The sequence below is a fragment of the Procambarus clarkii genome, chromosome 13, assembly GCF_040958095.1.
Source record: "Procambarus clarkii isolate CNS0578487 chromosome 13, FALCON_Pclarkii_2.0, whole genome shotgun sequence".
Lineage (NCBI taxonomy): Eukaryota > Metazoa > Arthropoda > Malacostraca > Decapoda > Cambaridae > Procambarus > Procambarus clarkii.
Genome location: NC_091162.1, coordinates 22,817,477 through 22,832,478, shown reverse-complemented (window position 1 = coordinate 22,832,478; position 15,002 = coordinate 22,817,477). Strand labels below are relative to the sequence as shown.

Below are 15,002 nucleotides of genomic sequence, written 5' to 3'. Positions count from 1 at the left end.
TAGGCACCCAGAAAGGTTGGCATAACAAAACAAACCCCAACTGGTATGAAATTGCAAACGAAGACCGAACAGAGACAGAACTCCCTCAAAAACATATGGAAACAAACAAGCAAACGTCATTCACCACAGCAGCAGCGCTGCTTGCCCAGCAGCCCTTTCCTCCCTCTTTCCTCTGACCGAAGGGAAGGAGGCTGCCAGGGAGCCTCCGGGCTCACCCAGAAAATAGTGTTTCAACACTCAATGCTGGTTTTCTGTGATGAGCTCCCTTGGCTCCCTGGAGCAAATCCCTCCCTAACCAAGGACAAGTAAAAGAGGGACATACCCGGGAGGCTGCAGCCATGCACACATTAACTCGAAGTCGAGAAAACTGGCTGCAACCTGTGACCAAAAACCACACACGAACGACCGGAACCAGGAATATTGACCATATAACGAACGGCCAGGACCCTGTTCGTCCTCCAAAACCCCTGCGCCCAAATGTCAGCCCAACACATGTTGCCAAACATGGCAGCCAAAGCAGCAAATGTACGGACATCCTGGGCACGAGGGTAGACCGCAGGCTGGCTAGACTTGATAACCCTGCGGATGACCTGGGAGACCCAAGCCCTGGAACAGGGGAACGAGGGAAACCGGATTAACACAAAGAGCGTCCCCGGCTACAGAAGCTGCGGCACGTAAAAAACGGTGAAGAGTCGCAACCGGACACAACACATGATGCACCCCCGGCCTGACCATCCACACATCAATGACCTATGGATCCCTCTGGAAGGCCGCCGTCTCGTTCTTTGCCCAAAAAGAAGAGACGGCTGCAACCGAACAAACCGACCACCAGGATCAAAAGAGCAGAAACCTTTGCACTGGAGAAGAGCATGAAGCTCACCCATTCGTCCCCCAGTAGGGGAACGAATGGGTGAGCTTTCGCAACTCTCTCTTACAACTCTCACAAGTCAAGCCTGGCCTCAAGTCGGGCTTGGGGAGTAGAAGAACTCCTAGAACCCCATCAAGCAGGTATCAAGCAGAGGCCAATGCCAACAGAAATAGAGCCATGGAAAAACAATCCTGAACCGAAGGGGCCACCACAAACCGGTCCAAGGATCAGGACGGCTCAGGCAGCACAGGAGCAGGCCAGAGGTGAAACAAAGCATGAAAAAGCTTGCAAAACGGGGCTGAAGTGACATCCACCCCAAATGCAAGCTGGAGCGGCTCTGCCAGCACTGCACGATGAGGTGACAGTATTTGGAATCAAATGATGATCCTGAAAAGGCCAAGAAAGAAAGGACAAAACAACCCGAACAGAAATAGAAGACAACCTATAAAGAGAGAGGAAAGAATGCCAGGAAACTTCTCGACTGTTGCCGAAACAAAGCTCGCAGGTGGAACACCATCAACGAAGCCACCTGAACACCATACAAGTGGTGATATACCTGTGTCAAGAAGACCAGACACGAAGAATGGAGGAGTCTACCCCCTCCCCCTTGGGAGGGCTGTATGGACAAGCGGCACGGTGGCAGTGAATGACAGTTTGCTTGCTTGATTGTTTCCATGTTTTTTTTTTTTGGGTGGGGGGGGGGGGGAATTGTGTCTGTCTGCTTGATCTTTGGTTACAATTTCTTACCAGAAAGGGTTTTGTTATGCCTACCTTTCTGGGTGCCTAACCCCGGTCGATGGCAGACATGGAATGCTCCCAACCGACATGGGGGTTTCTATAGGCCATTGCTCCCTGTGCTTCTCTGATGGGGGTAGTCAGGTTCTAGGCTCATGGCCCCAGTAGGCAAAAGTCCATTGACCGATGCCCCAGACTAATACTGTATAGCATACAGTATATCAGTCTGATAGCTCCAGGAAGCCGAAAGGGCTCCTCACAGATATACACAAATATATTCCTTTCTTACTCCCAAACCTAACTAGTCTTATCATTTAATACTGTACTTATTACAATATTCTCACCATATTTAGGGCCTGTCACAATAATAATACATACATAGGTATGTATTTTTACATACGAAGGATCCCTACATCATCTATATGTAAACAATGCCATACAATCCTGGGTCCATCTGTCACAGGCAACACTGGACCCAGAGTTGTAACAGTCACTTAAATTGTTCTAACTGTCCACCACTCTCATTACAAAAGAAAACTTTAACATTTTTATTTTATTTTGTTCTTCTTGTTCTTGAGGTTGTCAGTTTCAGGAATGCCTCTTTGTTAATTTAGTCAATTCCAGTCATTATTTTGCAAGTGCTGATCATATCGTCTCTCTTTGTTCTTTTTTATAGTTTTGGCATATTTAACGCCTCTAGCTTCCTCTTCATAACTCTTGTTTTTCAGTTCTGGAAGCCATTTTGTAGCAAACCTTTGCACCAGGTCCGTCTAATTACCACAAGCTACCACAAGCTTCACAAAGCTTCCTGGCAAAACGTTAGTAATGAATAAGCAGTCTCCGTGGTGTAGTGGTAAGACACTCGCCTGGCGTTCCGCGAGCGCTATGTCATGGGTTCGTATCCTGGCCGGGGAGGATTTACTGGGCGCAATTCCTTAACTGTAGCCTCTGTTTAACGCAACAGTAAAATGTGTACTTGGATGAAAAAACGATTCTTCGTGGCAGGGGATCGTATTCCAGGGACCTGCCCGAAACGCTACGCGTACTAGTGGCTGTACAAGAATGTAACAACTCTTGTATATATCTCAAAAAAAAAAAAAAATTATATGATAGGTTAGGTTGACCTAACCCAACCTAACCTAATCAAACCTAGCCAAACCTAACCTAACCTAACTTAACCTAACCTAACTTAACCTAACCTAACCTAACCTAACCTAACCAAACCTAACCTAACCTAACCAAACCTAACCAAACCTAACCAAACCTAACCAAACCTAACCAAACCTAACCAAACCTAACCAAACCTAACCAAACCTAACCAAACCTAACCAAACCTAACCTAACCTAACCTAACCGGCGCTTGGATCGTCGACTTGATTTGGTGTCACCAGCTTTATTTTCGTCTAATTTCTTTATAAAAAACCAGCGTTGAATGTAATGAAACGCCATTTTCTGGGTGAGCCCCGGAGGCTCCCTGGAGCTTATCGGGCTAATGTATGTTATGTTAGACCGGGACATTAGCTAAGTTCAGACCTACCAGGGACCAGCGCCAGAACCTGGCCCCTTCAGAGAGGTTTCAGGGAGCAATGGCCCTGGAAAACCCCATATGGTTGGGGGTTTTCCTTATCTGCCATCGACCGGGGTTAGGCACCCAGAAAGGTAGGCGTAACAAAACAAACCCCACATGGTAAGAAACTACAACAAAAACCGAACAGAGAGGTAGAAAACTCCCTACAATCCCAAGGAAACAAGCAAACAAGCAAACATCACACTTTACTGCCGCGCCGATCGTCCGCGCAGCCCTCCCCACCCCGGGAGGGGGAGGGGGGAGCCCCGGACCTACCGCGCCGGCTGCCAAGCTCCAGTTCGGAAGCTAAGCTTCAACCAACGCGAAAAAACCGCCGACCGGTGGGAGGGAGGGTTTCCAGGGAGCCTCCGGGGCTCACCCAGAAAATGGCGTTTCATTACATTCAACGCTGGTTTTCTGTGGGGAGCCCCTACGGCTCCCTGGAGCTTCATACCCAAAGAGAAGGAAAAGAAAGGGCTAACCCGGGAGGCGGCCGCCACAAACTCTGCAACGCAAAGCCAAGACAACCGGTCGCAAACCTGCGACCCAAGGCAACAAGAACGCCCAAGAACAGACGCACATATGGATGGGCGGCCAAAAACCTGTGCGACCCCCAAATCCCTGCGCCTGAAACGAGCCCGAGACGTCACCAACACAGCAGCAAATGCTGCAAACGTCTGAACAGCACGGGCGCAAAGACAGACCGCAGGAAGAAGGAAAACACTGCGGACGACCTGGGAGACCCGAGCCCTGAAAACAGGGAACGAAGGAACCGGATCAACCACAGCGCATCCCCAGGCACGGTACGCCGACAACAGCAAAAAGCACAACCGGACAACACAGGACACACCCCCCGGCCAAACCAAACAAGTACCAATACCCCAAGAACCCCTCCGGAAAGCAGCCGTCTCGACCGTCGCCAGGACAGAGAAAGGCTGCACACCAATAAAGCTACCACCAGTACCAAAGAGGAGGAAACAAACCGAAGGGGCTACCACAAACTGAGGGGAAGAGAAGAAGGCACCCTGAACAAGGACCAGGATGGCTCAGGCGACTCATGAGCAGGCCGGAGGGGAAACAAACGCGAGAAAACGTAAGAAACGTCATACTGTCTCCAAGACGAAGCTCGCAGGTGGGACACCGTCAACAAAGCCACCTGAACACCATAGAGATGGTGATACCTGCGTCAAAATACCAGACGCGAAGTGCCAAAGAGAAGGCCGAACCAGTCACGGACAGGACCGATTCGGCCTGCTGAAAGAGGCGAAGCCTCAGGAAAAACGCCCCGGGAACGGACACCTATCAAGCAGCGTCTGAAAAGAAGGCCGGGCCGGCCACCATAGAACCATAAGGACTGTTCTCGTGGGAAAGGGCTGCAACCGAGCCAGAACCCGAAGCAACAGCTGGACCGGGAGAAGAGGGACAGGTACCCCCCACCTCGACCAGGCCTGCCGAAGCCTCCACCGTGAAGTCCTCGCAGGTGGGAAGGGCGCCACAAAACGGGCGACGCCTAGACCACGCCGACCCGAAGACGTCCATGGCCAGGAGTCCATAAGCCCAACAGAGCCAACAAAACGAATCGGCGACGACTGGCCAACCCACGAAGAGGAATGAACCGAGACAGCTGTCCACCAGGACGCAGGACACACCCTGGACACGAACCACATGGTTAACCAAACCCCCTGCGGTTCCGGCAAGAACCACCAGAGAACAGGCCAAACAGAGCTGAATGGTAGAGTACCTAGTGACCCAAATCCTCCGAAGCGCAAACCAGACAGCCATGAACACCTGAACCGGGCTGTGAGCCCGACGGACAGACAGACTCCATCAACCTCGGCCGACCTGGTGAGCACTGGTCACAAAGCCCCAGCCGAGAGACGACCCGTCCGTGAACACATCGAGCGAAGGCTCGGGGAGGTGCCAAGGCACGGAACCCCGAAAACCCCAAAGAGGAAGCTGGTGACGCAGCACCAACACCAGATCCCCAGAGGAACCCAAGGAATGCAAGAGGCGGAAGGGGAGTCTCCGTAGGAACCAACCGACGCCGGAGCCAAACCCGACTCCGTGGGCAGACAAGCACGCCGAAGTGCAGACTCCCGCACAACCGCCCAAGCAACCGCTGAGCAACCCGGGACCCCCTCCTGAACAGCCAAAGGCGGGACCACAGCCGCAGTAACACTTCTGGAGGGAAGACAATGAGGGGCCCAAGAGCCTGAAACAAGACCCAGGTCCGAACCCGGGACGGAAACAGAAGGTAAAACCTCCAGATCACCAGGAAACCAAACCCAGCGATCTGGAAAGAACCATCCCCTGGCGAGCAGACAAGCGGACTGACTGGGAGCCCACTCCAGCCAGTCGTCGAGGTAGGCCAGACACCGAATCTCAGACGCAGACAGGGCACGAAGATCCGGTAAAGATGCAAAGAGTATACAAAGTGCCCTTTACAAAATAGGGAAGGCAATAAAAACAGCAAACCTGAAGCCCCACCACCAAAGCATTATATGACAATCATATGAAGACATATTATGACATATGACAATCATTATATGACAATATGACAATTATAATCAAAGCATTATAAGACAAAGTGCTGGGAAGACGGGACACCACGAGAGTAGCTCACATCCTGTAACTACACTTAGGTAAGTACACATAGGTAATTACCAACCGTGCTAGCCCCAGAAAAACTGGAGAGGAACGTGCCAAGAAGTGACCTGGAGGTCCAGGTCCACCATCCATGCACCAGGCCCTAACAGAATCCGAACAGGAGACAACAGTCCTCCGAGGAGGGCAGAGGATCCAGGGCGCAGACTGAAGTAGTCCAGAAGAACTGCAGACTGGAAAAGCTCATGACTGCAAAGAGCAGACGGGAAGCCCAGAAGGATGGGGCGGATCGACCACGCCCCACGCACCCACGAAGAGGAAATGATGAAGCGCAGGGGAAGAAGCCCACCCCGCCAGCTCTGAACCTCCCCCAAGGGGGAGAAGCCGTCCTCCGACGCCAGCAGAGGCCGGAAGACAACCCAAAGCGCCCACCAACAGCGGGACCAAGCGAGAGGCAACAGAGCAAGCTGCTCCCCCAGCGCCCAGTCAACAGAGAAGGGAACAGAACCCCTTCAGAAAGAAAAAGTACACTACCGAAGTCATGAGGAGACAACGGGAACGAAACCACACTTCGCTGGAAGATGAAGTGAGGGGAGACCTGATCACCACATTCAAGACACCCAAGGGAATCGACAGGGGTGATAAGGACAGGCTATGTAACACAAGGGACACACGCACTAGGGGACACAGGTGGAAACTGAGTACCCAAAAGAGCCACAGATTTTTTTTTTTTTTTTTTTTTTTTTGTGTGTGTGTGTGTCAGAATGGGAACGGGAAAGCACTAGGAAGTAATGTGGCGACTCCTCACACAAGTAACGAGGCTGACCCCCATACAATGTCACATGTAGACATGACAGAGCCCAAGAGGCACAGGATCCGATACACCTGTTGATGGACGGTTGAGAGGCAGGACCAAGGAGCCAGAGCTCAACCCCCACAAGCACAACTAGGTGAGGACATATATTGTAAAAGCACAAGCCGCCGACTAGTGGCAGAGAGCACTACACCGGCCAGGCAAAAGGCACAAAACTGCATCAAAAGGCCCACCTCGACAGCAAAACCACAAAGTCCCAGCACAACCACAACATGTGCCAAGACCCAAAAAGCTCAGTCTGCAAGCCAGGAAGACCCCGGAACCCCAAAAGGCAGAACCGGGTCACACGAGGAAACAAAGTCCCCTGAACCCACAAAAGGGGGCCCAAGAGGAAGAAACCTCCAGAACGAAACCAAGGAACCCAAAGGAACCCAGAATCGAACCAGGGGGAGCCCAAACCACCACATTTGCCGGCGGAGAACACCACTAAAAGGCAAAGCACAGACCCCAGCAGAACGCCCTGGGAAAACGGTCCCAACAGACTGAAAACCGAGGCGCAAGGTGTGGGAGCAAGCATAGCAGCCAGGGGCACTGAGCCTAAACCCATAGGCTCAGACCCAAAATCAACACCCAAACGTTCCCAGAGGAACAGGCAACGGCAAGAAAACACCAGAAAAACAAAGAAACGACAACAGGAGAACAAAAACCCTGAAAATTTTTTGAAAACTCACCAGAGACGCTCGCTCGCACACCCAGACGCATGTAAACAAACCGCAACGCCGCCCTGGTGGCCACGCCGTGAAACCGGCAGACGAAAATGGCCACCAGCAGGGGCTGTGACTGACGCTAAATACACAAAAACACGCCAGCAAATGTGGGAAGCTAGCAGACTGGAAGGGCGAAAAACGCCGCCCAACAGCAGAAAAACCCCTGAAGGGGCAAAACCGCCCCAGAACTGCTAGCAGGCAACCCCCACAGCCCCGGGAACCAACAACAGAGGCCCCGGGGCAGAGCCGTCCTCCAAGCCCTCCGCCCTTAAAGAAAAGCAAGAGCCCATGGGAAAGGCAACAAGAAAGGGCCGCTGGTAAGACCCAGAAGCCTTGGCAGGAGGCACAGGCTCAAACCTCCGTCCCCCACCCGAACGGGGCAGCCCCCGAAAACCGCCCGAGTCTCTGCCGCAACTAAACCCCGCCCCGACCCCGAAACCCGCAGACGGTCCGGAGCCGGGAACATGGAGAGAAAGGGGCGAGCAGCACCTAACCAAACGGGGCGGCCACGGGGCATTCGAGAGGGAAACCAACCTAGCATGTTGCAGCAACCTAACCTTGCTTGCAACATGGATGCCGCCGTACTCTGAACAGTAATAACATCAGGAGAGTACTGGAGAACAAGCAGAGAATCACTCGTAAGACTCCGGGTCAAGGTGTCAGTGACCCAACAGGCAGCATGACGGAGGTAAAATTGGCGACTGTCACCCGGAGACAAGGGAACAGCAACCAACGATCCCGTACAAGACGGGTTGGAACCCGGAAGACACATTCAATGGTCCCCCGAGCCCAGACAGGGGTTTCCAGGGCCCGTAGGGTAACAACTACGGGAAGCCCGGGCAAGGTGTTGCTAACCGGTTAAGAAACCCAAACATAACAAGAGGGTAGATTATAGCACTGAAAACCCCTGAGACGTGTACAAGCACGGGGGCCTAGCAGAGGGCCGCCAAACACTACCAGTGGAACTATAACCACCTTAGGCAGACCCCCACCAGGCAAGAAAATGAAAAACAAAAGAAAAACCCCGCAAAAGTACACCGTCTCCAGAGGCAACAGAAACCGGCCGCCGCTTAGGTGGCAGGCTGCGCAACACCTTGACGCCCTAACCAGCACAATACCAATCCCTACCCAGGGCCAAACAAGGGCCCCAAGCCCCAGCTGGCCCCAAGGGCGAGGCAAATGCCGAGCAGCAAGAACCTCTACGGGAATGGTTCCCGAACGCCCCAGGGAAGATAACCCTGTTACGCAAGGGCAGTACTCACAGGGCGCTTAGGGAAGGCAGCCACTAAGCACATGCAGCCCCGGCACTGATGAAGTACTCCTGGCCACCGCACACCACAACACACGGCAGTGAACGCCACACAAGGCAAACACCGCCTAGGAAACTGAGGCCAGAGAAGCGTCAATCCCGGTTGACATTAGCGAACGAACTGAAGCTTGGCAGCCGGCGCGGTAGGTCCGGGGCTCCCCCCTCCCCCTCCCGGGGTGGGGAGGGCTGCGCGGACGATCGGCGCGGCAGTAAAGTGTGATGTTTGCTTGTTTGCTTGTTTCCTTGGGATTGTAGGGAGTTTTCTACCTCTCTGTTCGGTTTTTGTTGTAGTTTCTTACCATGTGGGGTTTGTTTTGTTACGCCTACCTTTCTGGGTGCCTAACCCCGGTCGATGGCAGATAAGGAAAACCCCCAACCATATGGGGTTTTCCAGGGCCATTGCTCCCTGAAACCTCTCTGAAGGGGCCAGGTTCTGGCGCTGGTCCCTGGTAGGTCTGAACTCCTTAGCTAATGTCCCGGTCTAACATAACATACATTAGCCCGATAAGCTCCAGGGAGCCGTAGGGGCTCCCCACAGAAAGATACTTTTTCAGATTAAAATTATGTTTTTTTTCAGTGTTGTACATTCAGCACCAACATTATAATGAGTAAATATATCATATTTACTCATTACTAACGTATTGCCAGGAAGCTTAGTGAAGCTTGTGTAGCAAGTGGTAGCTTGTGGTAATTAGACGGACGGTTTGTACCTTTTCCAGTTTGTTGACATGCTTCTTGAGATATGGGCACCATACAACTGCTGCATATTCCAATTTTGGTCTGGCAAAAGTCATGAACATGTCAGGCCCCCATGGGGGCCCTGACAGCTGAGTCAGGTAAGGGTTAAACACTTTCTATTTTGTAGATGCTCATGTTTCCTGGGAGAACTATTATGTAGCCCACAAACTCTCCTCTAAATAGCTACAATGATGAAATTTTAGCAGCTGCAGAGGCTGGTGTGCTTGCATCCCTATGTAATTACTGTGCCTATTTGGCAGGCAATCACATGCACACATGCTTACATACATGGTCAGAGGACTAGAAATAAATCAGTAATGTGGTGGTATCTGAAGTGTTGATATTGAGAAAGGCATCTGGGCATCTTATCTTTTGTGTTATTCAATCTTGACAAATACTGTATGCCCAAAAGACCTGTTAAAAGCAATGTCATGCAATTGGGACTGTGGACCTAAGTCCACAGACTGTCCAACCTAAGGACTGTGCATGTTTCAGATTGATGCTCAGAGTCGGCTAGGAGTAAGCACCCATTTTCAACTTACGTTTTGGTAGCAATGAGGATTCCTGGAATAACGAGACCAGATCCCCTAAGAGTTTGAACTTTGCCGACCATGCGGAGGCCCAGGAGGAAGAGTGCTGCTGCAGAAAAGGCTTGGCCAAAAACCTACAACAGAAAAATATGATTTGATAGATTTGTGGAATGGCAAGATGACAAACATTCTGGGAAACTTTGTCATCTTGCAAACTTGAAAATGGGGAAACTAGCTTTTCCCCCCCACTTCCCAAATATTTCTTCTGCTTAAAATATTGAGGATTTACCTTGTAAAATACTGCATTATACAACATACATACATATAAATGTATGTGTATATGCATAACAATAATTATTAAATACCAATGGTTAATTCCTAGTTATATCCTAATATCGCTAAATATATTGTCAATCGGAGTGAAGGAACACTTAAGAAAGCATTATACTGTACTGCACTACGTTTGGCACCATAATGTTATAGTAGGTCCATCTCTGAGAACAAACCAATTACCCTCACTCATATGCCAATACAGTACTATATACTAAATTATCTATATTCTACTGGATTTCACCCAAAACAGCATCTATCTCTTGCTGACATTCTTCAACCAGACAACAAATCAGTTTACATAGAGAAAATCTAATCATACCTTTATTACATATCCTGCCTTGCCATTAACACACTCATTACGAGCATATGCTCGGCCACATTTACAAACACACTAATTCTTTTCTCAGTTCCTTCCTTTGTGCATTAATTTCCAAACAAATCTCTAGAACACACTCTTGCTACTCCATCCATATTTATCCCCTTTCTATATCAACTTACCTCTTACAAATATACCCAAGGATTTCAACTATAAGGGTAAGTTGGTGTGTGTTGTTATACATAAATCGTGTATCAGCATTTAGGTTTGTTAAACTACATGGACCTCCTCTAGTTCAGTGGAATCCTGAGCCGTATGCCATATCATGGGTGCGGTACCACAGATCGGCAGATGACACCAGGACAAGAGTGGCTTCACACCGTTGAAAACATCTCACACCTGACCCTTTGTGGAAACTATTGTGAAACTTCTCACTGTTTGTATTTTGTGAGAACTTAAGTGTTTTACCTTCTTAAATTGATAAATACATGATGAATGTCTTTTTCTTTATTTGTTTGATAATTATATTTTATGATAATTAGTGAGTACAAACACAAAATACTTAATCATGTGACATACTGTATATGGAAACAGGATAGGAAATGACAAGCTTTTGTCAGGCCCACCAGAGCTCCGGCACCTATAAAACTGGCACTGCACCCCTGGTCTAAACTCTCCACAAGTCAAAATAAAACCAAATGGGATCCAGCCATAATTAAAGTAGCTTGGATAACCAAAAGATTACTGAATCTTAACATATGACTCAGTGCCTACAGTACTGTATTGTACTTTAACCACTGTGCTGCGCCAACCGAGAAAACTCGGTCAGTTGTTTTGCTTGCTAAAGGGCTGTAGACAATTATAATTATCAGTTTATCATCCTGAGTCCAGACCTGCACTGCCATTATGTCATTGTCATTATGTCAATTAAAACTGCGCCAACCGAGAAAACACCTTTTGAATACAGTATTTCGTACCCATTCAAAATGTGTGCACGGTAGGTTGTGTATGAAATGGACTCTTAAGACCTCCAGAGAGGCAGCCATCTTGGAAAAAATTCCCAGAATGCCTTAGGGCTGCTGGCTGGGTTAGTACTGAGTGAGCAACCATGGATGCCCCACGTGCCTCTGGCTGCCAAACACCTGTCTGACATGGTGTTGAAAGATCGCGCTTTGTCGGTGAAATTCAGACCTTATTTTTTGAAGAACATAAGGGTCATGATATTGGTGAAGCTAGATGCAATAGGGACCTAACACAAAGGTTGGATGCAAGTGATACAGCATCAATGAGGACGATACAGTGAGCGTATCTGGTTGTAGCTCTGAGCGCCACCCTTGTCCACCTATGCCATCTCCAATTTATATAGATGATACATATATGAATCGTTTTGTGTGTTCAGTGATGATGCATCTGATACAAGTAGCATAGATGAACAGTGTTAGCAGCTTCCATGGTGGTGTTTTCCATAGATATTTTCAAGAATAGCTGAATCTCTTCCAGCATGGCTAAATCTCTTCTAAATTGACTGACACTCTTTGAGAATGACCGAATCTCTTTCAGATTGACCGAATCTCTTCCAGTGAGGGACCTTACAAAGCGATCTTTTCAAGACTATCTTACAAATTTATCTTTTCTATAATCTTTTAAAGGATTACCTTCACAAACTACCTTACGCTTTACAAGCTTGGCTACATACCACCTACAAGTACTAAAGCCAAGGGTGTATGCGAGTGCATTATTTGCAAGCACACAGAATGAAGAAACAGTAAGTGAAAATCTATCTGTACCTCGTGCAATGAGAGCGAAGTCGCGCTGTGTACCATGGACAATTTCATTGATTATCACTCACTTCCGAAGTACTGAGTGTGCAATACTGTACAGTGCGTTACTGTGTAGTGTGTGAAACTGTACATATTGTAATTTTAGTGAATTTTTAACACGTAATATTGCAACAATAAACATTTATTGTGGACACATTACTGACACATGTATCACAGTTCCATGGAACATTATGAATGTTCTACTGTATACATATTGTAAAGGACACAAATATGCATCATATACGATAAAATAAAATAAAAAACCAGCGTTGAATGTAATGAAACGCCATTTTCTGGGTGAGCCCCGGAGGCTCCCTGGAGCTTATCGGGCTAATGTGTGTTATGTTAGACCGGGACATTAGCTAAGGAGTTCAGACCTACCAGGGACCAGCGCCAGAACCTGGCCCCTTCAGAGAGGTTTCAGGGAGCAATGGCCCTGGAAAACCCCATATGGTTGGGGGTTTTCCTTATCTGCCATCGACCGGGGTTAGGCACCCAGAAAGGTAGGCGTAACAAAACAAACCCCACATGGTAAGAAACTACAACAAAAACCGAACAGAGAGGTAGAAAACTCCCTACAATCCCAAGGAAACAAGCAAACAAGCAAACATCACACTTTACTGCCGCGCCGATCGTCCGCGCAGCCCTCCCCACCCCGGGAGGGGGAGGGGGGAGCCCCGGACCTACCGCGCCGGCTGCCAAGCTCCAGTTCGGAAGCTAAGCGTCAACCAACGCGAAAAAACCGCCGACCGGTGGGAGGGAGGGTTTCCAGGGAGCCTCCGGGGCTCACCCAGAAAATGGCGTTTCATTACATTCAACGCTGGTTTTCTGTGGGGAGCCCCTACGGCTCCCTGGAGCTTCATACCCAAAGAGAAGGAAAAGAAAGGGCTAACCCGGGAGGCGGCCGCCACAAACTCTGCAACGCAAAGCCAAGACAACCGGACGCAAACCTGCGACCCAAGGCAACAAGAACGCCCAAGAACAGACGCACACATGGATGGGCGGCCAAAAACCTGTGCGACCCACAATTCCCTGCGCCCGAAATGAGCCCGAGACGTCACCAACACAGCAGCAATTGCTGCAAACGTCTGAACAGCACGGGCGCAAAGACAGACCGCAGTAAGAAGGAAAACACTGCGGACGACCCGGGAGACCCGAGCCCTGAAAACAGGGAACGAAGGAACCGGATCAACCACAGCGCATCCCCAGGCATGGTACGCCGGCAACAGCAAAAAGCACAACTGGACAACACAGGACGCACCCCCCGGCCAAACCAAACAAGTACCAATACCCCAAGAACCCCTCCGGAAAGCAGCCGCCTCGACCGTCGCCAGGACAGAGAAAGGCTGCACACCAATAAAGCTACCACCAGTACCAAAGAGGAGGAAACTGAAACCGAAGGGGCTACCACAAACTGAGGGGAAGAGAAGAAGGCACCCTGAACAAGGACCAGGATGGCTCAGGCGACTCATGAGCAGGCCGGAGGGGAAACAAAACGCGAGAAGACGTAATAAACGTCATACAGTCTCCAAGACGAAGCTCGCAGGTGGGACACCGTCAACAAAGCCACCTGAACACCATAGAGATGGCGATACCTGCGTCAAAATACCAGACGCGAAGAGCCAAAGAGAAGGCCGAACCAGTCACGGACAGGACCGATTCGGCCTGCCGAAAGAGGCGAAGCCTCAGGAAAAACGCCCCGGGTACGGACACCTATCAAGCAGCGTCTGAAAAGAAGGCCGGGCCGGCCACAGTGGAACCATAAGGACTGTTCTCGTGGGAATGGGCTGCAACTGAGCCAGAACCCGAAGCAACAGCTGGACCGGGAGAAGAGGTACAGGTACCCCCCACCTCGACCAGGCCTGCCGAAAGCCTCCACCGTGAAGACCTCGCAGGTGGGAAGAGCGCCACAAAACGGGCGACGCCTAGACCACGCCGACCCGAAGACGTCCATGGCCATGAGTCCATAAGCCCAACAGAGCCAACAAAACGCATCGGCGACGACTGGCCAACCCACGAAGAGGAATGAACCGAGACAGCTGTCCACCAGGACGCAGGACACACCCCGGACACGAACCACACGGTTAACCAAACCCCCTGTGGTTCCGGCAAGAACCACCGGAGAACAGTCCAAACAGAGCTGAATGGTAGAGTACCTAGTGACCCAAACCCTCCGAAGCGCAAACCAGACAGCCATGAACACCTGAACCGGGCTGTGAGCCCGACGGACAGACAGACTCCATCAACCTCGGCCGACCTGGTGAGCACTGGTCACAAAGCCCCAGCCGAGAGACGACCCGTCCGTGAACACATCGAGCGAAGGCTCGGGGAGCCGCCAAGGCACGGAACCCCGAAAACCCCAAAGAGGAAGCTGGTGACGCAGCACCAACACCAGATCCCCAGAGGAACCCAAGGAATGCAAGAGGCGGAAGTGGAGTCTCCGTAGGAACCAACCGACGCCGGAGCCAAACCCGACTCCGCGGGCAGACAAGCACGCCGAAGTGCAAACTCCCGCACAACCGCCCAAGCAACCGCTGAGCAACCCGGGACCCCCTCCTGAACAGCCAAAGGCGGGACCACAGCCACAGTAACACTTCTGGA

General features: G+C 50.4%; 1 protein-coding gene across 5 annotated transcripts in view; it reads right to left on the bottom strand.

Annotated features, from left to right (window-relative positions):
* Nucleotides 1–15,002, bottom strand: part of anchor (integral membrane protein GPR155 homolog anchor) — a 152,115-nt gene that overhangs the window by 46,974 nt on the left and 90,139 nt on the right. For all 5 annotated transcript variants that reach the window (XM_045740773.2, XM_045740776.2, XM_045740775.2 and 2 more), the window contains one exon: nt 9,945–10,066. In XM_045740773.2, the coding sequence (XP_045596729.2) occupies nt 9,945–10,066 (122 nt within the window). The remainder of the gene's footprint in view (nt 1–9,944; nt 10,067–15,002) is intronic.